This window comes from Sinocyclocheilus grahami, unplaced genomic scaffold, assembly GCF_001515645.1.
Source record: "Sinocyclocheilus grahami isolate Dianchi unplaced genomic scaffold, SAMN03320097.WGS_v1.1 scaffold31.1, whole genome shotgun sequence".
Classification (NCBI taxonomy): Eukaryota; Metazoa; Chordata; class Actinopteri; order Cypriniformes; family Cyprinidae; genus Sinocyclocheilus; species Sinocyclocheilus grahami.
The window spans coordinates 5,029,958-5,056,892 of record NW_015505210.1 but is presented as its reverse complement, the minus strand read 5'-3'; the positions used below and the strand labels follow the sequence as shown (position 1 = coordinate 5,056,892).

The following is a 26,935-nucleotide window of genomic DNA, read 5'->3' as shown; positions in this document are numbered from 1 at the left end:
TATTTTCCAGCAACGAGAGGATAAAATCGCTGTTTTTTTAAGTAAACTCACTCTAAAAAGAGAAACGCACAGACGTGCATACACGCAACTTTCATCTCTTTGTCTCTCTCTCTCTCTCTCTCTCTCAAATTGGCAATATTTGAGAAAAGGGTTTAGCGATTTCTAATTATTGGGGGTGGTTATCGCCCTGATCAGACTATGTTGTGGCACTATCATGCAGTCTATAATGATATGACGTTAGTTAGCAAATATTAGCGATTTTTTGCAAACATTTGAGTAACATGACCGTAAACTCACGATTGAATGTAACAAAGCAAATGATTACTTTTCGTTAAAATCTGTATTAATGCAAAAATGCTTACATTTGTGTCTTTTTGTTCGCTCGGGCAGCCATGTTGACCCTGAAGCTGGTTTACACTGAGATAATTCATACCCCTTCGTTTGAAGTGTGGTCCCGAAAAAAATCTTCGTTTGAAGGGCTGTCTGGCCCTTCCCCTACCCCTACCCCTCCAACAAAAAGAGAATTAAGAGACACCCCTACCCCTTCATATGAACGCGCAAAACGGAGGGGTAGGGGAAAGGGGAAGGGCTAAGGGGTAGAATTGGGACTGGGCCTATAAGTGAAATCTAAATTAAGGATGATTCTTCTGTTGTTGCTCTGTTGTGTGTGTTGTGTTGCTCAACCTGCTTTAAGTCCAGTACTTCCTGTAAACTGGAAAAGCTTCATGAATTAGTCATGATTGCGTATTTAATGATCACACTTTTCTCTTCGTTTATAGGACGAATGAAGTTGACTGCGTGAGGAACACCTCAAAGAGGGTCCATCCAATCAGCTTCTTTTCTTAAGCGAACCAATGAAAGACCTTGCTTGCTGCAGGGGAGGAGCTTAACCGGCAAATCAGGGTTGATGTTGGGAACTATAATGACTGAAGCCATGTTCCTTTTGATCGGAGTGACCGACGTAATTTTACGATGCCGATGTGTGATTGAAAACGATCAACACTCCCGCTGACCTCTCGACAACACCTGCTGCCTCAGGACGAGAAGACCCTTCTGTTATGGCAAAGTATTTCTGGGCAATAACGCACTTTAGTCTAGTCTAGCCTGTCATTTGTAATGTTGATGTTACGTAAATGCGATTTGATTTCTAGATGCTTGAATGTGCGTGTATGTATATATTTGTGTGTCTGAGCAAGATTTTAATTTTTATTTTATTTGATTTCTTGCTTTTCTTTCTCTTTTTTTTTTTCTGCAAGAACAAGTCAAAATTTCACACCCCATAAGCTTTGAACAAATCTGTGTTTCATAGTGGCAATACAAAATAATGCAAATGTTCAAATCTCAGTAGCATTTCGTCTTTTTGTATATAGAAACTTGAGGGCCGTTGAAAGCCCGGACCGTCTTCCTGATCCATGCATGCGTTCAGTGCTCATTCATTTTAGGACAATCATGAACAGTTTTTGTGCAGTGAAGTCAAACCATGACAGTATACAGTGTTTGCTAAACAGAACGAGGATTAGATCTGTATATATAGAGATGCATTCCATGTGACCCCACACGGAGACAACAGTACGAACATTCGTCTGGAACGGTTTCTGGGGTCTTGCTTGCTTGTATTCACATTGGTGTACGTTTGTATGCAGTTTTGTTTTTGTACACAGTTTTTAATAAATGCTCCAAACCAGACTTTGGGAGAAATAATTCCAGTGTACTTTTTTTGCTCATATAAAATTAATAGTTGTTAGTTTATTAAAAAATAAGGTGTTCCTTTTTTAAACATTATATATTATTTAACATCATACATTTTATATATACACACAAAAATTTTCAATTATTGGCTATAAGGATAATGACTCTTACTGATTAATAATTTCATACAACTCTGGGCCTATAAGTGAAATCTAAATTAAGGATGATTCTTCTGTTGTTGCTCTGTTGTGTGGTTTCTATTGCAACAACCTGCTTTAAGTCCAGTACTTCCTGTAAACTGGAAAAGCTTCATGAATTAGTCATGATTGCGTATTTAATGATCACACTTTTCTCTTCGTTTATAGGACGAATGAAGTTGACTGCGTGAGGAACACCTCAAAGAGGGTCCATCCGATTTTTACACCAGCTGTTTCTCACTCATCCACAATTTATTTTCCAAATTAAGAAATGAAAGTGACCCAGCACATCTTGCCAATTAAACAAAAAACAAGTATACCCAGTGCAATCAACTGTCCATATATGTAAAAAAAAAAAAAACTATTACAAATGGAAAAAGTACAACATGAGATGACCCAAAATGATGCAGACACATTGTTCAGCAAATGGCAGTGTTCCATGTCAAATACAGTAAGGCAAACTTCAATCAAACTCCATATTTATATATGCATTTGCACCATTTTCTCTCTTATAGGGATGCTGTGATTCATGTTATCAGATCAGCAGTGCAGTTCACTGACTGACAGGTCTTAACTGTTGAGAGTGTTTCAATGTGTGTGTGTGTTTATATATACAGTGCATGTACAGTGTCTCAAACAGCAGCCTGGAGTTTGCTCATGTTTCTCTGATGCATACTGTGATGTCTGACCAGCTCATCTGAGCGGGCGAACTTCTTCTGACAGCTGGCCTTGATCTTGAAGATTTCTTGCTTTTCTTTCTCTTTTTTTTTTTCTGCAAGAACAATTCAAAATTTCACACCCCATAAGCTTTGAACAAATCTGTGTTTCATAGTGGCAATACAAAATAATGCAAATGTTCAAATCTCAGTAGCATTTCGTCTTTTTGTATATAGAAACTTTAGGGCCATTGAAAGCCCGGACCGTCTTCCTGATCCATGCATGCGTTCAGCGCTCATTCATTTTAGGACAATCATGAACAGTTTTTGTGCAGTGAAGTCAAACCATGACAGTATACAGTGTTTGCTAAACAGAACGAGGATTAGATCTGTATATATAGAGATGCATTCCATGTGACCCCACACGGAGACAACAGTACGAACATTCGTCTGGAACGGTTTCTGGGGTCTTGCTTGCTTGTATTCACATTGGTGTACGTTTGTATGCAGTTTTGTTTTTGTACACAGTTTTTAATAAATGCTCCAAACCAGACTTTGGGAGAAATAATTCCAGTGTACTTTTTTTGCTCATATAAAATTCTGACAGCTGGGCCAGTGGCACGCAAACGGCTTCTCACCTGAGAACCACCAGAGAGAAAACACACAAACACATTTTATTGGTGCGCTGTAATCAAATCAATGCATATGCAATAAATGGTTTTTGAGAAGTCTGGAGAAGAAGAAAAAAGGCTTACGCACTTGTTTTACCTGTATGAGTCCGAGTGTGGGTCTTAAGATGGTCTGAGCGTGAAAACTTTCTTTGACATGTCTCACACTGAAAGGGTTTGACGCCTGCAGGAGCAAAGCAGGAGACAGCTGTGATGGGTGGGGCAATCTCATTCAACAGTATTTGATTGGACAATAGTTTGGATACGCCCCTGAGTGCAAGACGTGTCGCCGATATTTTTGGCAGTGTTGCCAACTTAGCAATTTTGTTGCAAAATTTAGCAACTTTTCAGACTACCCTAGCAACGTTTTCTTCCAAAGGCACCTAGCAACAAATTAAGCTATTTTTTTATTTTATTTGGCTACTTTTAGCAACTTTTGATAAGTTACTCAAACAATAAAAAGGCACACATTTTCCAACAAAATAACACAAAAAGAGGCAACCAAAGATGCCTAGCAGTACACAACCAGTGTCGGGGAAAGTTACTTTTAAAAGTAATGCATTACAATATTGCGTTACTCCCTAAAAAAGTAACTAATTACGTTACTTCGTTACTTTTTATGGAAAGTAATGCGTTATATTACTTTTGCGTTACTTCTAAAGTCATTTTTGTTTATTAGTATGCTTGAACTGGACCATCAAAGGTCAGCAGCAAAGACAATGGTTAAAAAAATGGGATTAGATACATTTGTGTTATTTAACATATTTAAAGGGGTCATACGATGCGATTTCAAGTTTTCCTTTCTCTTTGGAGTGTTACAAGCTGATTGTGCATAGATAAGATCCCTGAAGTTGCAACGACTAAAGTCTCAAAACCAAAGAGATATTCTTTATCAAAGTTAAGACTCATTACTTTTTTGAAAAAGTAACTCCGATATTTTCTTGTAAATTAAAAAAGTAATGGGTTACTTTACTAGTTACTTGAAAAAAGTAATCTGATTACATAACTCGCATTACTTGTAATGAGTTACCCCCAACGCTGTACACAACATCACGTGAATTAAGTTATTGCTATTTGCAGTTATTCGATTTGATAATAATAATAATTTAATAATTGTTCATTTATGATGCACCTTGTTTAATTGCTTGTACTTGCGATTGTTGATCAGTTAGTACACTGTAAGAAAAACATCTAGAAAAATGGAAAAGGTACTAGTAATTATCAATTATCCGTTGTGACCCTGTAACCCGAAAACACTAAATACAATGCAGGTAAAAACCTGTGAATTCTTTTCTTAGAGTGTAGCATGCTGACTACTAACACACTGCTTAAAACTAGAATTGTTCAGAATGTGTAGTTTTACTAGTTTACTAGCTAATAAAAAACTTGTGTAAGTGTTCAATAATTCAATGTTGTATGTAAAAATAGTTATTTATATTTTAAAATTACATTATGCAATTATATTATTTTACGAACAAATCTAAATTAACATATAAAAATTAAAATATGTTATATATAACAAAAAAAATTTTTTGTTTTTGCTGAGATTTGATGTAGTGACACAATTTCGTGTGGTGATTACGTAATGACGTCATTGCGCTGTGACATCACAACGTCATTTAGCAACAAATCGACCTTCCTTTAGCAACTTCCCCTGAAAATTAGTAGGCAACACTGATTTTTGGTCTGTTTTTCCAGAAGAGAAAGTTTTACATTCTGAAAGCTTTTAATGCTAAGTGCTTACAGTGTATATAACGTTTAAGAGTAAACTATAGCCTACTTAAAAATTAAAGGTTCCAAAAGGATTTGTTTGCAGTGATGTCAAACTGTAGAAGAGCCATTTATAGTTTCCAAAAAAATAATAAAGAACCTTTACTGTTATGAGTGTAGAATATTAATGACCTCAAAGCCCCATACCTGCTATATTTCTGTCCTGGAGTGTTTTGAAGAGAGACATGTCTAACCTGTGTGTCTGCGCTGGTGTCTCTTGAGTTGGTCAGATCTGGAAAACCTGCGGCCGCAGTCTGTGTAGTCACATTGGTAGGGCTTCTCACCTGTGTGTGACAGAAAATCACAATATGTGAACATGACTGTAGTCTCTGCCATTAACATGAAGCCTACACAAGGGGGCGCCGTTTGAATTGAGCATTTCTTTTGTTGTTATGCTTATTTTGAGTGTCATAAATCATGGATTTATCTGTAAAACTGTACATGCCATGAGGTCACAAATTACTCACTCCAGATGTTTCTTAGTAATTCTGGTGATTCTTGTGCAACTGAGAGGAGGCCCTTACAAATAATTACTATGGTAGCATTATTTCCACCAAAATAGAGATATACACGAGATATACACAAGTGTGTTCAAAAGAAATGTAAAAAGACTGGAATTCTCCAACAGCCTCTTACACAGATCCCATATTGATCCGTTTAACTGTAATATTGTAACCGAGACTACGGCCACCATGGTTTTCTGTCATAAAAATAAAATTAGTTTTGAACATTTACATTTATTAAATTAACAGACGCTTGATTTACAATGCAGTTTCTTTCTTCTAATTAACTTTAACTCACAACAAGCTATGCATTTGTTACAGAATTTATTCATCTTTGTCATCATTAGTATGCTCAGGTCCATTTAATAATATTACTTTTTTACAAACTTGTTATAATGTATTAGTAAATGTTGAAATGAACAATAACTTAAGATTCACAAATGCTTTAGAAGTATTTTCATTATATTCAGTATTATATAGCTGTGAGACAGTACAAAACCTTTGCCACCTATGTGACCCCATGTTTACTTTTCGAGGAGTGTGTGTGCCTGCGTGCGTGCGTGTGTGTGTGTGTGTGTGTGTGTGTGTGTGTGTGTGTGTGCGTGTGTGTGTGTGTGTGTGTGTGTGTGCCTGCGTGTATGTGTGTGCGTGTGTGTGCATGTGTGTGTGTGTGTGTTGATTCATGGTTGTGAATAATGGTTGTTATCAGACTCACTCTGTCACTAGAATAAAGTCAGACATTCCTGAGTGCTGGAATTCAAATGTCCAGGGACCTGATCTCGTGAATTTATGTTTCTGAGTGATGGAGAATTTTTCACATGTTCTAATTTAATTCCCTGCCATTAACTTCTCTTATTGGAGGTCTGAAAAAATAGATCCCCCCCCATGATTTATGACTTTGTTATGCATGTTGCATAACACTGTAAATCTTACCTCCTGCTTTTTAAGAGAAAAAACATCTCAATCTAGACTATAAAATCAGTTTGGATTGTTTGGGACCCCAAAATGAAACTGGAAACTTTTTTTGTTTTTTTGTATCGTCCACATATGTCTCACCTGTGTGTTTCCTGCCGTGCATCTGCAGGTGGGACAGTTTGAAGTATCTCTTACTGCAGCCGGGGTAAGAACACATGAAAGGCCGTTTCTCACTGCTCTCTGATGATTTAATGGAGGGAGCGATGCCTGGTACTCTCCGCACATCCTGGAGAAAGAAAAATAAAAACAGGATAATTGGCAATCAACAAACTCTATTTGCCAATTCTTCTGCACTTCAGAGCCTTTGTTTGTTTTAACTTCTGCGTTACCAAACCCCAGATGAGTTCTGCATCTGAACAAACCCTCTTATCTTGTGGCCTGTTAAATATCAATTTAGCTTTTAAAAGCCTTTAGAGGAAAGCTTTAAACTAACGTTATAAACATACAAACGTGCACGCTATTCTCTGGACAGTATCAGCTTTCTCAAGCTGTGATGGATGTTGATTCAGGCCAAACAAACACTACAGACTGAAGCAGTAGCTATGTTTCCATCACTGTATTTTTATGCACATTTTGAAGTGATGAAAATGACAAATTTCGAAAAACCAAAAAAAAAAATATTCGCAAAAAAGTTTTTATGCTCACTTGAGGTGGTTTTTAACTTGTGTGAAAAGGGTTAATGCGAATAATGGGAGATGGAATCGCATTTCAAGTGAAAAAGTCAAGTGACTTTGTGAGATGGGACAGCATCTGAAATGTTGTTATGGTTATCTGAGCAAAGTCTGTCATCAAAGTATTTCTGTATAATCGTCTCACAGAACTGTCTTGCATGACTGCGTTCCCAAACAGCAGGTATCCACCTCCGAAAGCAATGACCGCTTTTTTTGTGTTTCGTCTGCTCGCTCTGAGGCACAGTTAATTTATTATATATGGAAATTATTATATTCAGTGGCTTCTCCTACAGGGTCAGAAAGCTCTCAGATTTCATCAAAAATATCTTCAATTGTGTTCCGAAGATGAACGAAGATCTTACGGGTTTAGAACGACATGGGGATGAGTTATTAATGACAGAATTTTCATTTTTGGGTGAACGATCCCTTTAATTACAACGCACTTTGTGGTTATATTATAGTGAGAATCCAGTCTGTGTGTGCACAGGTAAAATGGATATGTGTATGAGTTTGTCGCTGTGTTTGAGTGTGTGTACCCACCTGTACTCCTCTGAACACACCATGTGTGTGTATGTGATACTGAGTGCTGCAGTTGTACACCAGCGGAGCTCCTGCAGACGCTTCGGCCTCATAACCACCACTGTGACTGGACACAAAGACAGAGAGTCATTCTATAGAGAGTTATTCATAACTGGCAGATAAAACAAAACCGCTCACAGAGAGACTTCTCAAACAGAGCTGACATATTATCTAGTGTGATGTAAATATGACCCTATAACCTATATAAGATTCTCAGAAAAGACAGATTTGGACATGTCTTCATAGCTCTGCTATATATGAATCAGCTTTTCCTCCTTATTAACAAAAGGATGTTGTTATATCTAAAAATAACTGTGTAAAACAGCCTCATCTGTCATAAATGATAGCAAGGGGGGACTGTTAGTCTGGAAGGGGATTTGTAGTGTGGGCAGTAACGGATGAAGAGCTGAAGACCTATAAAGTTTTTCTTTGTCTGATTCACTTCACATCTCGAACTACACAATCAGCCATTGCTGGTCCAGTCCTCCCACAGCTCAACCATTCATCCGTTCAGTAGATAAACACCCTGTTGTCATGGCATTGGGGGTGAGGAAGGTGGATACCAAATCTTTTATCTGGACAGCCGGCATAAATATTCTGTCCAGCGTCCCAGTCACCTACTCATCTCAGGAAAGGAAAGGAAAATATAGGAACAGTCAAAGAGGAAAGGAAGCAAAAATATGGGAACAGTCAAAGAAGAAAGGAAAGGAGAGGAAAGGTTCTTAAAGGACAGAAAAAGAAAAGAAAACATCATGAACAGGCTTAAAAGGAAAGGAAAGGGAGCGAATATATATGCGAACAGTCAAAGAGGAAAGGAAAGGAAAGGAAAGGAAAGGAAAGGAAAGGAAAGGAAAGGAAAGGAAAGGAAAGGAAAGGAAAGGAAAGGAAAGGAAAGGAAAGGAAAGGAGAGGAAAGGTTCTTAAAAGACAGAAAAAGAAAATAAAACATCATGAACAGGCTTCAAAGGAAAGGAAAGGAAGCAAATATATGGGAACAGTCAAAGAGGAAAGGAAAGGAAAGGGAGCAAAAATATGGGAACAGTCAAAGAGGAAAGGAAAGGAAAGGAGAGGAAAGGTTCTTAAAAGACAGAAAAAGAAAATAAAACATCATGAACAGGCTTCAAAGGAAAGGAAAGGAAGCAAATATATGGGAACAGTCAAAGAGGAAAGGAAAGGAAAGGAAGCAAAAATATGGGAACAGTCAAAGAAGAAAGGGAAGGAAAGGAATTCAAATAATTTGGGGTTGTTTTTAAAGCACAGGTGTTGATATGAGAGAGTCTGTACCTCTTTATGCTGGGTGTCAGTGAACTGACGGGATTCCAGGTAGTGCGTTCCAACTGAGACGCCATTTGGTAGAGATTCTCACTGCCAGGACAGAAGAGATAAATCACAGTCATGTGACCTGACTTTCATGGCTCAGCTTCTCAAGTAGCACAATGCTTTTAAAAAGGGAAGAGGCACACCAAAAATAGGAAGGAAAAAAGCAAAAGACAGAAAGAAATTTGAAAGAACGAGAATTTTGATTTGTAAGTCAATGTTTTTTTCATGCCATGTTATTTTTCTGGTTCCTACACTGATTAGAAGTATAGGAACACTTGTGTTGGTGTCTCTTTCTAATCATCACCACTGATTCATAACTGTTTTCTAAGGAAGCAGCGAAACTGGAGGCTTGTTTGGCACAGTGGAAACATCGTTTCACCACATGTTGTGAAGTGTTGTATCTCAGCGAGCTCTCACGTGGTCCTGGCTGGCGAGACGAGTGCCTGGCACAGTCACGTAATAGTGTGATGTCACAGAGATTTCTGGGTATCGTGGGAAGGATTTGGGGAAATGATCTTGACTCATATGCTGTCTGTCCCTTTTCTGTGGGCTGAAGTAGCAGTTTTTGAAGGTCAGCCAGTTTCTTAGAGGTACAAAACGTTTCAAAATACACTATTTATTATTAACAATAATAATGATGATTGAATAATAGTTGTTGTAGTTGTAATCATTTAATTAATTATTTATAGTTAAATAATAATATCATATCATATCATTTATATAATATAATAATTATCAGAAAATAAAGTAGTTGGTGGTGGTGTTTCATTATTACTTTATGATTGGTTGCCATATTGCTTTCCAATAAATTGTAAATAAAGTGTTTCAAAATGCAAGAGACCGTTTCTAGGCCAAACACTGGTGAAAATAAGGTGGAATTTCCCTTTTCGCTCCCCTCTAATCTTATTTTATTGGCAAGAAATGGAGGTTTGTGAGGTCACCGGAACACACTGCAACAGAACCAGGCTGATGCAAGCGAGTGAGTTTGTTTGAGTGAGTGTATTTTCTTGTGATGGTTTCCAAAAGCACTCGGAGCTCCAGACAGCAAGGGCAATAGCGGGGATGCTGCGATCACGTCTTATCAAAACTGGATGCCTTATTTCGGGTTCTGTGATCTCCTTTTCTCTAAACAACATGAGAGCAGTATTCGAAGAATGCACACTAATTCCTGTGTCACTGATGAAATGCTACATTTCTCTTTAACTGCATCTTCTTCTTCACCTTTCTTTTAAGGAATATTTGATCCTAAAATGAATATCGTCATTCATTTATTGTTGGTCCATACAATGTATGTGCTATATTAAAAATCGTGTGATGTACACTTGAAATGTATGATGCCTTTCAAAAATTTCTTTTGAAAGAAATTGATACTTTTATTTAGCAAAGATGCATTAAATTGATCAAAAGTGACAGTAAAGATATTTAGTGTAACAAAGCAGTTTATTTCAAAAAATGCTGTTCTTCTTAACTTATATATCATTGTTTCCACAAAATATATATAATCATTTTCACAAAAATATTAAGCATTACAACTGTTTTCAACATTGATAATAATCAGAAATGTTTCCTGAGCAGAAAATGTGCATATTAGGATGATTTCTGAAGGATCATGTGACACTGAAGACTGGAGTAATGATGCTGAAAATTCAGCTTTGCATCACAGGAATAAATTACATTTGAAAATATATTCAAATTAAAATATTTATTTTAAATAAAAATTATATTTCAAAAACTTTTGAAAACTGTAGTTTTGAATGGTAGTGTAAATTGTTATATGCTGATATTCTGGTTTCCTCGCCTCATAATAAAGTTCATTTTTTGAATACATAACTCTTTCTCTCTGTCCTCTCATGTCTCTGGGGAGGGCCAGGCAGAGAAGGGAAGAGGAATTTGGAGGAAACGGGCAGTAGATCACTGTGAGTGTATTTTGGCCTGCTGAGAGCTGCTGTGCAGTTCTTAACCTCTGTGCAGACAGCAAGACTCACTGCAGGATTTATCTGAGCCATCCAGACTGGGCCTCACTGACGCTCAATTCAGTCACTCAGAAACCAGAGGGGGCTGTGCCACGGCGAAGTCACAAATCAGCAATATACATATTTTACTTCTTACACTAATTAATGCGGCTTTTTAAAAAACATTCCGAGTTCAATACAAGTTCAGCTCTATCAACAGCATATATGACGTACTGTTAATTACACGGAAAAGAAACAGTAAAAACGGTATTTAGTGTGACACATACAATGGAGATCTATGGGGAAAAGTGTTGCACTGGAATAAGCATTACAAAATACACGCTGTGTAACAATTTAACAATTATTTCAACCAAATATCAACAACTATCTGAATAGTTTTAGCATGTTAATGGACTGGGCTTTGAGAGACTAGATCTGCTATGCTGCTCTGATGAGCCAGTATGGACTTTTTACTGCCAATAAATAGACCGATTGTGAGCATGTAAGATATGCTGCTGCTGCTGCTGCTGCTGCTGCTGCATGAATAAACACTCCGTAGCAGATCTAGACAGGTGGAGCTGTGGGAGGTGGAGGGTTTCAGAGTGTGAAAAGTAAATTATGTAAATGCTTGCTTCATGAATTGGCACTCGTAAATTCCATAGCAGATCTAGAAAGGTGGAGCTGTGGGAGGTGGAGGGTTTCAAGAGCATGAAAAGTAAATGATGTATATGATAGCAAATAATGGTATTGAGAGCAGATCGCATGTGAAGGACCGACTATAAGGCATGAAGATGTGAACAGTGTGTATTATTAATATATATCCAACTTACTATATAAAGTTTATATATCCAAATTGTAAACTCTTGTCATGACCATGTAAACCCAGTACAACATTTAAGTTTTATATGAAATGAGAAACCAGAAGTATACCCTCCTATATCAGTAGTGCCAACACTAAAATAATAATTTACATCACTGCTCTTAATTTTTTTGACTCCATGCAAGACCGTGATTGTCCACAACAATATGCGAAGGCTCGTAACCTTTACATTTTTTTACCGACTATTTATACTCTATAAAATATTTTAGAGCTTGGCATAACTACAAACATTTATAAAACGGATAGTTCCAGTGTTCTGTCGATTTATGCTACCCTGTCAGATTTTGCTACCTCCCATTAAAACAGTGGGTAGTACAATTCGACAACAAAAAATGCTACCTGTAAAATGATGGTTTATTAACGTCTACACCTACCACAACCCTTAACCTACCCTTACAGTAATGCAAATACAGTAATTATGAGTTATATTCGCGGTTGTAGCTAGAAGGGTTACAGCTACAGGAAACCAACAATAAATATTTTTTCTATCTATTAGATTGTGTTTTATTAAAGTCTACACCTACCCCAACCCTAAACCTACCCTTACAGTAATGCAAATACAGTAATTATGAGTTATATTCGCGGTTGTAGCTAGAAGGGTTACAGCTACAGGAAACCAACAATAAATATTTTTTCTATCTATTAGATTGTGTTTTATTAAAGTCTACACCTACCCCAACCCTAAACCTACCCTTACAGTAATGCAGATACATTAAATATTGTTGTTCAGCATGAGAAAAAGGACGCAATATTGATGTGCGCATGCGCAGTTAACCCTGGTAGGAAAATCTGACAGGTAGGATGAAATGTCAGGACACCGGTCCTTGATTCTGATTGGCTGAGTCACGTTCGAAGCTGTTGTAAATTACTCTACAAACATACACCTTTGTTTACGTTTGTGTGTTGATTCTGAGGAACTACATTGATTGGTGGATGAATACTGTTTTTATTAATATCATTACACTTCATTTGCTCTGTTTTATTTTGTGAAACCTTACTACGTATATGGAATAACCGTTTTATAAAAGCAATAAGCCCCGTGAAGCCGTGGTTTACAGTGGATTTATAACAGCGTCGTGCCTGACAACGCCCCTTAGCTGTTATAAATTCACTGTAAACCCCGGCTTCTTGGGGCTTATTGCTTTAGTATACCATGGCCATGCAGTTCTAATATTTAAAACATAACAGACTATATTAAAGGATGCCATGAAACTGAAAATCTAAATGTCCTTCATATTTAGAGGTTACTCTACAATAAAAACATACTGCAAGTTCACTTGCCTCTCTGAAAGAGGCAACACCCCTTGAAATGTGTATTCATGACAGAGAGTGAAAATGAGGATGGAAAATTATCATCCTTACAAATATTTGAACTTCATAAGCCAACCTCTAGAAACATAACAGATCTGAAAATGTATTCCATGACCCATTTAAAGCCTGTTTATTTTAAATAATTTTAAGTCATCTTGAGCAAGCAGTTTGCTGAGGCCCCCTGTTTGACAATCACAGATTTAGACAATATATAGCCTAACATCTCTGCTTTTGAACCCTCCAGAATACATGTTTTTGCAGACTGAGGGACAAGCAGAAATTGTTTTCTGTGGCACGTCTCAGATGCTGTCGTTAGATAATATCCAGTAATATCTCTTTATTTCAACAGTTGCATAAACAATTCGGCGTATTTTTGTAGCTTCTTGTAATTCGTGGCTGCTTCCTCTATGATGCAATTTATTGTTTTATTGTTATTATTTCCTGCATGATGAATCATACCTTGGGATTTGTTAACTCAACAATTAACTCGATAATAACTCAAGTAAAGTTTCAAAACTCATAATTAGGAAATCATGTAATGCTTAATTACGTCTGTTATTACACGGTGTTTAATGTTATAATCGATGGTAAAGAAGGTACCTGTTGAAGCTATTTCTCAAAAGCAGGTTCTGACTGTCAGGAGGACTGTGGCACCCGTAGACAGGCGGTGGGACGGAGTACTGCTGCTCACCTGCATATTCACAAAATCAAAGCGCACATTACAACACTCAAAGAGCATATATATCAGCAATATCTGAAAGAAAGGCCTCTTCAAAGACCTCATACTTCAGTTTTTTACAAGTGAAACAAAGCGTTTTACAGTAGAGCTAACAGAGAGTGTGGCCTCATCTTTACTACGGTTATCCAAACAGCCTGAGACCATAAAGCAGTCAGCAGAGTTTCTGAGAGCACTCTGTTCATTTGTTAGGGCAATAGACAAGGAATCAGTCCCTCGGCAGCACTAAACATTCTTCTCCACATCCACAATTCTGCTTCCTCCTCTCAGCTGCCCGAAAAAGAGTGGCGGTAATTTATGCCAGCATAATTTATGCTTAATGAACTTTGAAACGGTTGCATACAGTGTTTTGAGTGTTCGAGGACAGAGACAGAGGGGTAAAAATGAGAGCAAGAGGGGAAAAAAATATGCCCGACTGTAAAACTCCATCTGACACTTAACCTCAAGATGATCCGTGCGGATACAGTGATCTCCAGATAGCTATATGTCTTATTTGTCATACTATACTTAAATGCACACTCACAAATTCACTTTTGTGAAAAACAAGTACACTTTAGCATAACTTTAAAAAGAGATTTTTGTAATAATACACTTCAAAATAATATACGGACACTTTTTGGACAATTGCATGATATTTACAATTAAATGAAAATGTATTAGAGTTTAAATTTATATTAATGAAATTAGTTGAATGTAAAAGTCAATTTTCACGTCATTTCAGAATTATTTTTATTGTCATTTGAAATATGGTTCAAATGTACTGCTGTACATACTGACAAGCATTTATGGTGAACTAAAATACACTTTAATGTAATTTCTATTGAAACTTATATCATGTATTTAACATATATATGTAATTACACATTTGTGATTATGAGGTTGCAATTTAATATATTAAATATATTAAACTAAAGTAAAAAATTAAAATTAAAGTAAAGTAAAAGCTTTGATTTTTAAAAGTGTACATCAAGAAACATGTTCATGAAAGTGTACTCTTTAAGTACTTTTTATTTAATTAATAATATATTATCTTCAAGTACAGTTTTTTTATATACTTGTAAGACTTGAAGTACACTAGAAGTGCACATTCAATACAATTCAGCACACTTCTTTTTCACAAGGGAGTGCAAAGAATTTAAAGGTGAAGTGCGTGATATTCGTAGCTCCGCCTACAGGCTCACCCCATTGGCTGAATCTGTGTTGCTGTGTCAGACTGGTCAGGATGCTCAAACAAACTGTATTTACACTGTACATGGAAATCAACCTGCAAATGGTTCACTTTTGCATCATCATTTATTCAAAGGCATTTACTGCTTTATATGCCACACTGAGAATATATTTTCCTTACCCATGGTGCTTTGGGGGGACATGGGGTCCTCATGTTTGAAGGTATTGATGGGGAATGGTGGAGTGTGGTGAGCAGGTGTGTGTCCGTAATTGGGAGCTCCATCTAATGCTACTGTACCATAACCTGAGAGAAAGAGACAAAGAAAAACTCAGCGTTCTCAGTGAAATCCACCTTTTCTCACTGAATGCATCTAAGCTGACTCTATTCTTCCTGTTAAAGAATTGTGCATTGTTCATTGTTTACAAGTGCTAAAAATGTTCTAATGCAAGTCAAATCCTTTGAAAATGACCTAATATAAACATAGAAAAGGTTTCACTAATACTCCTGGAAAAAATGCATTAAATATACATCTCTCTCCAACAGACTTATAATTCATCTGGTGCGTAAACCCACTTGAGACCAATAAGCTCATGCAATGAATCAATTTGTCACTGTGACTTTTCCTAAAGTTAATCTAATGATAAATCGCAGAAGTCGATATGGAAATCTTTGTACTGTACAGTGCATCTAAGCACACTAACATCAGATATTTGTGTTGTGAGCTCACAGATTTAAAGGAGAGAAGCTCTTCAGGATGTTCACAGTGCTGTAAATCATCAACACAAAGAAAACGTGAATGCTGGATTGTAGAGAGAGACACCGCGTGAGACTTATTTTGCATGTGCAATAAAGTCCAATCTTAATGAGCCATTGAGCTATAACACTACAGGAAAATGGCATTTCATGCTCTAAACTTTAAGACCATTTTTTAATAAACACATTATCTCCAGAAAGTTTGCGATATTTATTTGGTTGGTTGGTTTAATGGAAAATACTGCTTTAATCCTTTAAGAAACATTTGAATCGAGTTTCGTTTAGAACATCAGCAGTCAGAGCATCAATATTCTGGTTTCCCAAATGTTTTAAAGAGGTCAGACGTGCACCTTCAAGTTCCAGGATGTCTATCAAAGCTGACGCAGTAGATATAAAAACCTTTATGCAGAATTCCATTTCATTAAAGCATCTCAAACTGAGCACAATGGACATATATATATATATGTTGGCAGAATAGTCGGCTGTATTTTTCACATTCAAATCAAAGAAGTATTTGATTTTCCTTGGTTATCAGATACTATGAATCATATTCAAGGATATTTCACTTCTATATGTCTATGTGAATCTTTTTTATCGTCTATCTATTTAATCAAGTAAACTACTGATGTACTCTGCGAGTCATTTCATAATAAATCCATGTTTAACTGTGAATATGATGGTTATTTTATATATAACATATGATTAAAATAACTTAAGAATTAAAATAATTATAATGTATATAATTATACATTATAATTATTATGTAATAATAATTATAATGTAATAATAATACATGTAGTATTATTATTATATTTATAATAAAATATAAACATTTTATATTTTTTTTAAATAAGTATAATATTAATATTTAATTCAAATGCATAATTAATGCACTTTTCAGAAGTAATGATTTGAGAATGACAAGAGATCCTCTATAAATAATTTGGCATCAACAGCTCCGTAACTTTACAATCACACACCAGCTTAATGCAAAACCTCAAACATCTCGTGTCAACTCTGAAGTTTGCTGTTCTTTATGACAGCAGAGACAAACTGAGAAAAAGATTTTGTGGTTCATAACAGAGAGACTGTGAGCCACAAGCGGGACGGTCGGCTGTCTCACCCTGGGTGCGCGGGGCAGGAGTGCTGTCCATGCAGCCTGGCAGATAAGGCCCGCTGGAGAACATCCTGCTCTGGCTGGACGGAGAATCAGCAAACGCCCCATGCATCCCCATGAGCTGCCCCGAGAAGTGCACGGTGAAGGCCCCCAAACCGCAGTGCGGATCCTCGTGAGGGTCTGCGGGCCCCCAGCTCGGCTCCTGTTTGATGAAGGAGTGGGAGGGAAGAGATCCATACGGGGAGGCAGGGTGAAAGTCCAGCATCGGTCCCCACTGCGGAGCTCCGCCGACGGGCAGGGGACAGTTTGCATTCGGGACCGCTGGAAGCAGGGCGCTCAGGTCTCTGACATCCGATCCCATCAGGCCACACGTCTCTGTCAGCATTTAGGAGGATTTTCTTTGTTGCAACACCCTTGAATATCTGCAGACTAGATTTCAAGAAGAACCTGCGCTCAAAGCTACAGGAAAAATCTAAATCTCAAAGAAAAGAGCTTGAAGAGGTCCTAGCAGTCCAGCGGAATGCACGTTTATCTGCTTCTGAGATGGAAAGCGTGTTTGGAGAAATGCATGGGAGAGTTTGAGCAGGAGTAACTTCACTCTTGTACATTTGTCTGGGTCTGTCAGCTCTAAAAACCACCCCACCATCTCCAGAGGAGGAGTCAGAGCTCGGGGTTGTGAAAAAAGTCACTTCTTCTTTACCTTACTCATCTTTTACTTGAACAGTACTTTCAGTCCTCTTCTGACTAATGCCTGGACGTGTGTGCATGAATATGTGTGTGGGTGTTTGTTTGTTGTTTAGTTAGCATGAAACCTAATTGTGTAAATGATGTTCCTCAGAAAACTTACTTTATTAAAAGACTTAATTTCACTCAAATGTTTATTTTATTAAAGTTTTAAAAGTTACACTCTTAAAAGTAAAGGTTTTTTATTGGCATTGACGGTTCCATGAAGAACCTTTCAAATCCATGGAAACGTCCATTGCACAAAATGTTCTTTATAGTTGAAAAAGAAAAAGAAAAAACATTGTTCTTTTAAGAACTATTCATTGAAAGGTTCTTTGGGGAACCAAAAATGGTTCTTCTATGGCAACGCTTTGAAAACACCCTTTTTGAACATTTATTTAATAAGTATGTATAATAAGCACACTCGTTTCACCATTTGCCTTTCCTTTGGATCTCAAATGTAAGTGCATTATATGTTTAGAGTGTACTGAAATGAATACAGATAAGGGTCTCCAACTGAAGTGTTGACACTGTGTTCTCTGTGGGGAAGTATAAATGAGTGCTATCTTAGGGATTTGTGCTGTCAGAGTGAAGATTCAATTAAGCTGATGGATGTGCATTGGGATTGGGCAACACTTTTGTGAAATACCAGCACCGTCTGTTGCCTGTTTGAAAAAAACATGTGAATGAAAGGCAAAAGGGGAATTTTTCATTTTGTTAGTAAAAACTTGATGCTGACTCTAATAGGGTTAAATCTAAACATTTAACCCTTCTGCGGTCTTCGGTCACTTCTGACTTGTACATTTTGAATTTTTTAAAATCGTAGCTTCACCGGAATGGTACGAAACTTGGTATGTGAAAAAAATTTGAGGGCATGATTTGAAAAAGCTATGTGGTTGTAAAAAAATGTATTAAAAAAAAGTCACATTCATGGTCATTCCAAAAAAAGTAGTCACATTCATACAGCAACTGTATGTTTCTTTACCTTGAAATATCAGTTTCAAAGTCATTCTAGTGGTACACTGATTTCTAATTAGGTGCATTGCTGTTGTTACTTTCACAAACTTCCCTCTAGTGATTTCGAAGCACTGCTTCGCGGAGCTTCGAAACGTTTGTGAATCATTTGTTTTGAAACAGTGGTTCGGAGCGCGTATCAAACTTAATGTATTATACTTTAAATAAAACATTTGCAATGGGTTTTTAAAAGCTGTTTTTAAGCATGTTTTAGTCCGAGATTTTGTTGAATTTACACAAAAACATGAAAACTAGTGGAGTCACTAGCATGTGATGTTTTGAGCGCATCGAAACTGTGAATCGTTTTGCGAAGCAATTGGTTCAGTTGATTCGAAGCTTTGACAAGGTTTGTTTCTCCCATCACTACTTCCCTCAAATGTGTGTTCTGGAATTATGTAGGTTTGGCGAACTGGTACGAAATTCCGCGAAAAGGACAGATTGCTTTACGGCAGCAACAAATGCGCGTGTAGAGATCCACTGGAATTACGACCTGTAGTTCTCGCTTAACTGTAGGGGGCTCCAACGTCGCAAAGATACTCAAAAGTACATATAGTTGCTTTAAAACCACGTTTTTTAATTCATGTGCCCTCGTTATCTTCAAAATAACCTCCCCTCCCTCTTGCAAAGACATCTCTTCTCTGATGATGTCTTCACCAGCACAAGGGCCTACTATTTTTCTTGTTCAATAAACCGTTTCACTCGGATATATGTCACAATAGGGAAGAAAAGACTATCTCAACTTTCTTTTCACACCGGCTTTAACATTTTTTGTTAACATTTTTTTTTTCAGTTGCAGCTAGTCTCACAGGTCCTGATCTCCAGCTGGAACACTCCACAGTCTCCTGGAACCAATTACTCAAGATATGTCTCAGTTTGTTCTGGGCTTAGGTTCAGTCCAAATGAAGAGTGACATACAGTGGTGATGATGATGATGGTGGTGGTCTTTTGAAGAAGGGTCAGTCCAGTAGCCATCACCCCTTCTTTACCTCTTCACCCATGGACATCTGGAGTGCTGGTCTGAAAATGTAAATAACATCTCTGACCTCTGCTTGCTGAGAAATCTGGAGGTGTGTGTGTGTGAGTGAGACAGAGTCCAGCAGAGCCGATTCCTCAATCCATGCATCATCTGCTTTATAACAGCCAAATATACTGGGGGAATTCCTCACTGAAGACCAGAAACCAGATTTCACATTGCATTTGTATACAATTCATTCAGCAATTCAGCAACCTTATTAAAGTTACACTGTGATGAAATGGCCATCCATCCAGGGTGTTTCCGAGCTGAACTGATGCTGATTTTTTTTTCATAATTGATTAACTTTGCAACATCGAGACTGTCACTGAACTGTAGGCCTATCATATCTACTACATTGAGCTGATTAATGATACTATTGCCTTAGAGCTGCTTTAGCTAAATTTAATTCATTTAATAACTGATGAACTTGGAAACACTGACAGTCATTGAACTAAATTGAATCAACATTGAACTAAATTGAGCTGAAAAATGAGAATAGTCTTTTGTAGAACTGCTTTACAGCTAAAAGTGCAGTCATTTCATAATCAACTTTGCAACCCATATTTTCTCATTTATTACTGTGAAGCTGCTTTGAAACAATGTGTATTGTATAAAGAGGTAAATAAATGTGACTTGACTCAAAAGCACTCAGAGGCCTACGATTAACTTCTGTTTTCATTTCTCAGGGAATAAATATGGCACTTTTGAATCGGCTCAAAGGGTTAGTTCACCCAAAAATGAATATTTGTCCATGTTTTACTCGCCCTCAAGGCATCCTAGGTGTATATGACTTTCTTCTTTCAGTTGAGTCCAATTGGAGTTATATTAAAAATGGTCCTGGCTCTTTCAAGCTTTATAATGGCATGGGCAGGTGTTTTTGTTCAACAGTCCAAAAGTAGTCAAATAAAACACGCACATCCATATTAATGCGCGTGGGGGGGGGGATGAATAAAGGCCTCCTGTAGCAAATCAATACGTTTTTGTAAGACAAATATCCATATTTAAAACGATATAAACACCTTTTTCTCACTTCTGCTAACTGTCGTAGGTGTAAGCATATGCGTAGCGTAAGCGCCGGTGATTAGTGACGAGCACAGAAGCGTGACAGAGAGAGAACAAAACAAAACACCAGTCACGAATTAGAAGAACAAACCTTTGGTAAAGTAAGGAAACTTTGCTTCCTTTGCTTCTGTAAACAAACTTTGGTTTTCACGAGACTCACACACGCATGCGCTGCGCCTACGTCCTACGTCATCCTACATCAAGGTACAGGGTTAGTTCACCCAAAAATGAAAATTCTGTCATTAATAACTGCATGTCGTTCCGAACCTGTAAGACCTTCATTTTCGGAATACGCAACTGACATGTTCAAGGCCCAAAAAGGTAGTAAGGACATCGTTAAAGTAGTCCATGTGACATTAGTGGTTGAACTGTAACACGACGCATGCGTGTGGTGCTGCTGATGCGTGGTACTGTCATGAATGCACGTCGACTGACATGGAAGAGAAGAAATCATTGTATGAAGTCATTATTTTTGTTTTCATTGCGCACAAAAAGTATTCTCGTAGCTTCATGACATTATGGTTGAACCACTGATGTCACATGGACTATTTTAACAATGTCCTTACTACCTTTCTGGGCCTTGAACGTGTCAGTTGCGTTGCTGTATATGCAGGGTCAGAAAGCTCTTGGATTTCATCAAAAAATATCCCAATTTGTGTTCTGAAGATGAACGAAGGTCTTATGGGGTTTGAAACGACATGAGGCTGAGTAATTCAATACAATTCAAGTTTATTTGTATAGCACTTTTCACGATGCAAATCGTTGCAAAGCAGCGTTACAGAAAATTAAAGTTTCTACATTATATTTAGTAATAGCTTATCAGTGGTGGATGAATCTCAAGTTGATGTCCATATGGCAGGAATGTATGGTAAAAATCAAGCAGTTAGTTAATGTCATGTAATCAAACAGACGGTGAACACTATTAACAGCAGTGATTATGTTGCGATCAAACTTCTGAGGGGATGCTCACAGGAAGGGGGATAATGTCTTGTATAAACAGGCTATATGTGTAAACATACCTGGCAATAAAAACTCATTCTGATTCTGATTCTGATTCAGCGTAACAATGGAAACTGATCCCGTATTTTCTAATAACATTACCAAGGGGCATCATGTATATTGAAAATAGCAGAGGGCCTAGGACAGATCCTTGTGGCACTCCATACTTTACTGGATTTAACTGAGATGATTCCCCGTTTAAATAGACAAAGTGATAGCGATCAGAAAGGTAGGATCTAAACCATCTTAAAGCCTGCCCTTGAATACCTGTATAGTTTTGTAATCGATCTATGAGTATGTCATGATCTATAGCGTTGAGCGCAGCACTAAGGTCAAGTAAAACTAGCAATGAGATGCAGCCTTTGTCTGACGCAAGAAGCAATTCATTTGCAATTTTAACGAGTGCAGTTTCTGTGCTATGATGGGGCCTGAAACCTGACTGAAATTTTTCATAGATATCCTTTTTTTGCAGGAAGTAATTAATAACAGAATTTCATTTTTGGGTGAACTATTTGGGTGATTTTTTAATTGGTTTTATAATAGCATTTAAAGATGTGCTGTAACATGAAAAATGTGCAAGCTGAAGTGAAACTGTGATAATATTCACCATGTAATACAGCCTCTCCTATTTTATTGCTTAATTAAACTTAGTGGAGCTCTTGGGAATAATAATGATGTAACAGTTGACAGCAGAGGCCAGTGAAAAGTAAGAGGTCTCAAAGAGGTCAACTGATAGAATAACAATGTCACAATTCCCTGTTCACTTACAGTAGAATAGATGACATTCACTTCATTTAAGACGTCCAGGAAAATGACAATTATTTGCTTAATGCTCCTTAAGGTGAATTTCTTGTGGTATTCCTCATTTGTAAGTCGCTTTGGAAAAAAGTGTCTGCTAAATTAATTAATGTATAAGTGCTAATCAAGTGGCAAAGCCAAAGTATTTGAAAAGAAAGAACTGACACTGTTATTGAACTGAATTGAATCAACATTGAATTGACTTAAGCTGAATAACGCATCAATTGCCTTCTGTAGACCTGCTTTATAGTTGAATTGAACCAGTTTCAAACCTGATGAACTTTGAGACACTGACACTGTTATTGAACTGACCTGAAACAACACTGAACTAAATTGAGCTGAATAATGACACTGTTGTTTTCTGTAGAGCTGCTTTACAGCTGAAATTGACACGTTAATTTTACATTTTACAACTGAAATTATACAACATTAACACTGTTGTTTTCCTGTTTATTACTGTGAAGCTGCTCTGAAACAATCTGTATTGTATAAAGTGCTATAGAAATAAATGTGACTTGACTTGAATTTAATAAAAGTGACACTTTTGCACCTAAAGGAAAGTCACAGAGTGCAAGTGATCAAAAAATTATAAAAACTGTACATGTAGTTAAACATGTGACAAAGAAATTAAGTTTCACACAAATCCTTGTACATATTTCTGTGCATGAAACATGAGTGAAGATTAGAAACATTAAACAGAAACATTAAAGGGGTCATAACTCAAGCCCTCCCCCCACTTCTTCACTCATGTGTGAAACCTTCTAACACAATGTTTTCCCACATCGCACTGAGAAACACTGCCAGGACTCTGTCATTGCAGTCTCTTTCCACAATTCCACTGGATGTGTTAAAATACTTTTTTTGCTTGTCTGTCACGTCACTAATCGTTTTTTCTTCTGTAGCGTTCATGGGCACAAATATTACAACATCTAAAATCAAAATCACATGTCACACTTACCGATATAAGCTCTGCAATGTCCTGTAAGAGAGGAATTACCCTTTTCAAAAATGATGCAAAGAAGAAGGGAAAACAGAGAAAATGGAAATTAAGGAAGTGTTTGGGCTCCATAGAATAGGCTAGGATTTCGTAATCCAGTGACTATGCATGTGAAAAGGTCCACAATAGTCAAAGCTAAAACAAATATAGTGAAATAACTGGTCATTTAAAGAACAAGTCACATGATGAAAAATATCTAGTAGTGGTGCCTGCTAACTATTAGTACTGCTTATTTTTAAAGGGAACATTCACCCAAAAAATGAAAATTCTGCCACTAATTACTCACCCTCATGTTGTTCCAAACCCGTAAGACCTTCGTTCATCTTCAGAACACAAGTTGAGATATTTTTGATGAAATCTGAGAGCTTTCTGACCCTCCATAGACAGCAATGCAACTGACACGTTCAAGGCCCAGAAATGTACTAAGGACATCATTAAAATAGTCCATGTGACATCATAACACGGAAAAGAAGAAATTGTTTAATAAAGTTGGTATTTTTGTTTTGTTTTTTATGCACAAAAAGTATTCTCGTATCGTCATAAAATGAAGGTTGAACCACTGATGTCACATGGACTACTTTAACGACGTCCTTACTGCCTTTCTGTTTACGCAGGGTCAGAAAGCTCTCGGATTTCATCAAAAATATCTTAATTTGTGTTATCTTACAGGTTTGGAAGGACATGAGGGTGATTAATTAATAACAGAATATTCATTTTTGGGTGAACTGATTTAAAGGGATAGTTTGCCCAAAAATTTCAATTCTGTCATTATGTCATTCACTGTCACGGATTCACCAGGCTCCACCGGCACTCCCTCACAACAAGCACTCTCCCCTGAGTATTAATCACTGCCACCTGCCTTTAATCACCACTCTCATCACCACTAATATTTAAGTTTGCAGCAAGCACACAGTCAGCATCTGATCTATGACTAGGACTACTCCTTCACCCAACTTTGACGTTTCAATACATTCACAAAGGCATTGTTAATCATAATCCATATGAATTTACCATTTTATTTAGAGTCATCTGAAGAGAACTGATTGCTTTGTGTAACAGATTTAGGTTTTTAATCACATCTAAACATCGATTAATGCACATACATTCTGGTGTGTCACGCATTGAGCTTTGTTGATATTTGAACAAAAGCTTAAATTAAATCTGTTTATCATATGTAATTGTGTCTCTTCAGAAGACTTGGATTAAACCTCTCAATTCATATTGATTAATTTTACGAGGCCTTGAATGCACTTTTTGAAGCATTTGGTTGGAACAGACTGTCAGTGGAGAAACATAAACCACTCATTAAAATATCTTTCAAAGATTAATGAAAAACACGGATTTAGAATTGCATGAGTAAGCAAATGATGACAAAATGAAAAAAATTTTTGGTGAACTATCCCTTTAAAGAGACAGTATCTACCGTCAATGCATAACTCGTCCCGCTCAAGTTTGTGAACATGAATGACACCACAAATCATGCACCTTGTTGGGGAAAGATTTGCTATTACTCTTCTAAATTACCAGATTTGTGATTTTTGCCTCATGGACAATAAAAGGAGGAAAAACCCAACAGACTGAGGGAAGAACACAAACTATATCAAGAGAACTGAACACAGATGAGAGGCTCTTTTGACTTATGTTATAAGCAACCTAGTAACCACCCAGAACATACATGAAAACTCCCAAATATACAGAAGCAACATCTTAGATAACTGATTATAATAGTAAAATACCAACCTAATTTATACCTTCAAAATACACTGACAATCACTTTGACTTTTGTGGACCTTTTGACACGTATAGTCACTAGATTATGAAATCCTAGCCTATTCTACGGAGCCCAAACACTTTCTTAATTTCCAATAACACAAGTGGTAATGAGAGCACCATAATGAATCAAAGTTCATCACAATAGTTTTTTTCAAGTTGAACTTGAAGGTACATGGTCTCATACACACAAATACAAAACACCATCAACACACATGACTAGGGTTGGGTATCGTTTGGGTTTTTTACAATACCGGTGCCATAAACGGTGCCTGAACCGATACTTAAAAAAAAAAAATTACCCAAAATAGGATGGATTGGCCGTTATTGAACGCTAAACACATTTAATGTCTGTTTCATTCACACTGGACCCCAGAGGGCGCCCTTGCGCAGAAACTCCACATGTGCATCACAGAAGGAATAGAACTCAGGAAATCCCTAATATGGACAAAGGCATTGCTATTGCTGTAACTGAGTAAACAGAAGATATAAACGTTTTGAATGATAAAACAAAGACAATAAACACACGACTGCAACAATGTATAGTTTATCTGTGTTATTCAAGCCATCTTTGGTATTTTCATCATAATTAAGTATATTTTTAATCCATTGCTAATCAGCATAGCCTTTTTACCATATGCTTTTTACAGTATAGAACATATTTTCTGCCTCATTCTGTGACAAGAAGCCACATCAGGTCACAAAAGGAAGCAGTTGTGGAGTAAAAATGTGTTCTCTTTTGTTTGGACAACAGGTTTAGAAACGCTTCTCGTTGCAAGTCATTACAAGGGTAGTTTAGCTTTAGGCATTTTAATTTAAGCGTGTTTAGCTTAGCTAGCTAATGGTATCTACCTGCTGCCATCAGAGCAAGTGTAATTGCTGCATTCACGCGCTCCTCGGATGCTCTCATTTCCCGAGTTGTGCTTCTAAGTCGGAATGTGAAAACAACATGGACACTCGCGTTACTACAAAGATGTGTTGAATTTGTATCATTAGAGCTTTCCGAATTGCGTTCGTGAATTTTGTCAGTCGGGAAATTATTTTTCATGTGCGGTGCCAGTGATCCTTACCAGAGAACAAATATTTAAATCGATCGCTCAAGCATTTAAGTGGCATTTAAATCTGCGTACTGATTCGGTTCTTGTACATACTGGTTACATAGGTACCGGTGCCATATTGGCACTGGGTTTCGGTACCCAACCCTACACATGACACAAAAATAATACAATAAAATGTTACAATTTAACAACATACACTCTTAAAAATAAAGGTTCTTTATTGGCATTGATGGTTCCATGAAGAACCTTTAACATCCATGGAATCGTTCCATTGCACAAAATGTTCTTCAAAAGTGGAAAAAAGTTCATTAGATTATACAAATGTTTTTCACACTAAGCAAATATAGTTCTTTTAAGAACTGGGAACTGTTATTTTATGGCATCACTGCAAAAATCCCCTTTTATTTTTAGTGTAAGATTTAAAGGGATAGTTCACCCAAAAATGTAAATGTGATGTTTATCTGCTTAACCCCAGGGCATCCAAGATGTAGGTGACTATGTTTCTTCAGTAGAACACAAACGAAGATTTTTAACTCCAGCCGTTGCAGTCTGTTA

The 26,935-nt window shown here is 37.1% G+C and overlaps 2 protein-coding genes and 1 long non-coding RNA gene across 3 annotated transcripts in view; 2 read left to right on the top strand and 1 right to left on the bottom strand.

Annotated features, from left to right (window-relative positions):
• Nucleotides 1-1,367, top strand: part of kifc3 (kinesin family member C3) — a 67,395-nt gene extending 66,028 nt beyond the window's left edge. Inside the window, exon 25 of the mRNA XM_016261952.1 lies at nucleotides 780-1,367. Within this exon, the coding sequence (XP_016117438.1) occupies nucleotides 780-802 (23 nt within the window). The 3' untranslated portion in view covers nucleotides 803-1,367. The remainder of the gene's footprint in view (nucleotides 1-779) is intronic.
• Nucleotides 1,368-3,292: 1,925 nt separating this feature from the next.
• Nucleotides 3,293-17,450, bottom strand: LOC107575657 (Wilms tumor protein homolog). The gene is made up of 8 exons (XM_016262024.1): nucleotides 16,951-17,450; nucleotides 15,255-15,377; nucleotides 13,771-13,861; nucleotides 8,992-9,072; nucleotides 7,670-7,775; nucleotides 6,540-6,684; nucleotides 5,175-5,264; nucleotides 3,293-3,394 (listed from the first exon to the last, which is right to left on the bottom strand). The coding sequence occupies exons 1-8, from the start codon at nucleotides 17,327-17,329 to the stop codon at nucleotides 3,294-3,296; spliced, it is 1,116 nt and encodes a 371-aa protein (XP_016117510.1). The 5' UTR covers nucleotides 17,330-17,450; the 3' UTR covers nucleotide 3,293.
• LOC107575668 (uncharacterized) lies at nucleotides 6,990-18,827 on the top strand. The gene is made up of 3 exons (XR_001607917.1): nucleotides 6,990-7,002; nucleotides 8,260-8,263; nucleotides 18,769-18,827. It is a non-coding gene; the product is annotated as an uncharacterized lncRNA (long non-coding RNA).
• Nucleotides 18,828-26,935: the final 8,108 nt, after the last annotated feature.

Excerpts from the sequence above, each read along its gene's own strand:
- LOC107575657 (XM_016262024.1), bottom strand. The coding sequence starts at position 17,329 with ATGCTGACAGAGACGTGTGGCCTGATGGGATCGGATGTCAGAGACCTG. Across the intron at positions 13,862-15,254 it reads GTCCCCCCAAAGCACCATGG|GTGAGCAGCAGTACTCCGTC; the intron begins GTAAGGAAAATA and ends GTGAATATGCAG. Across the intron at positions 3,395-5,174 it reads ACACCAGCGCAGACACACAG|GCGTCAAACCCTTTCAGTGT; the intron begins GTTAGACATGTC and ends TTGCTCCTGCAG.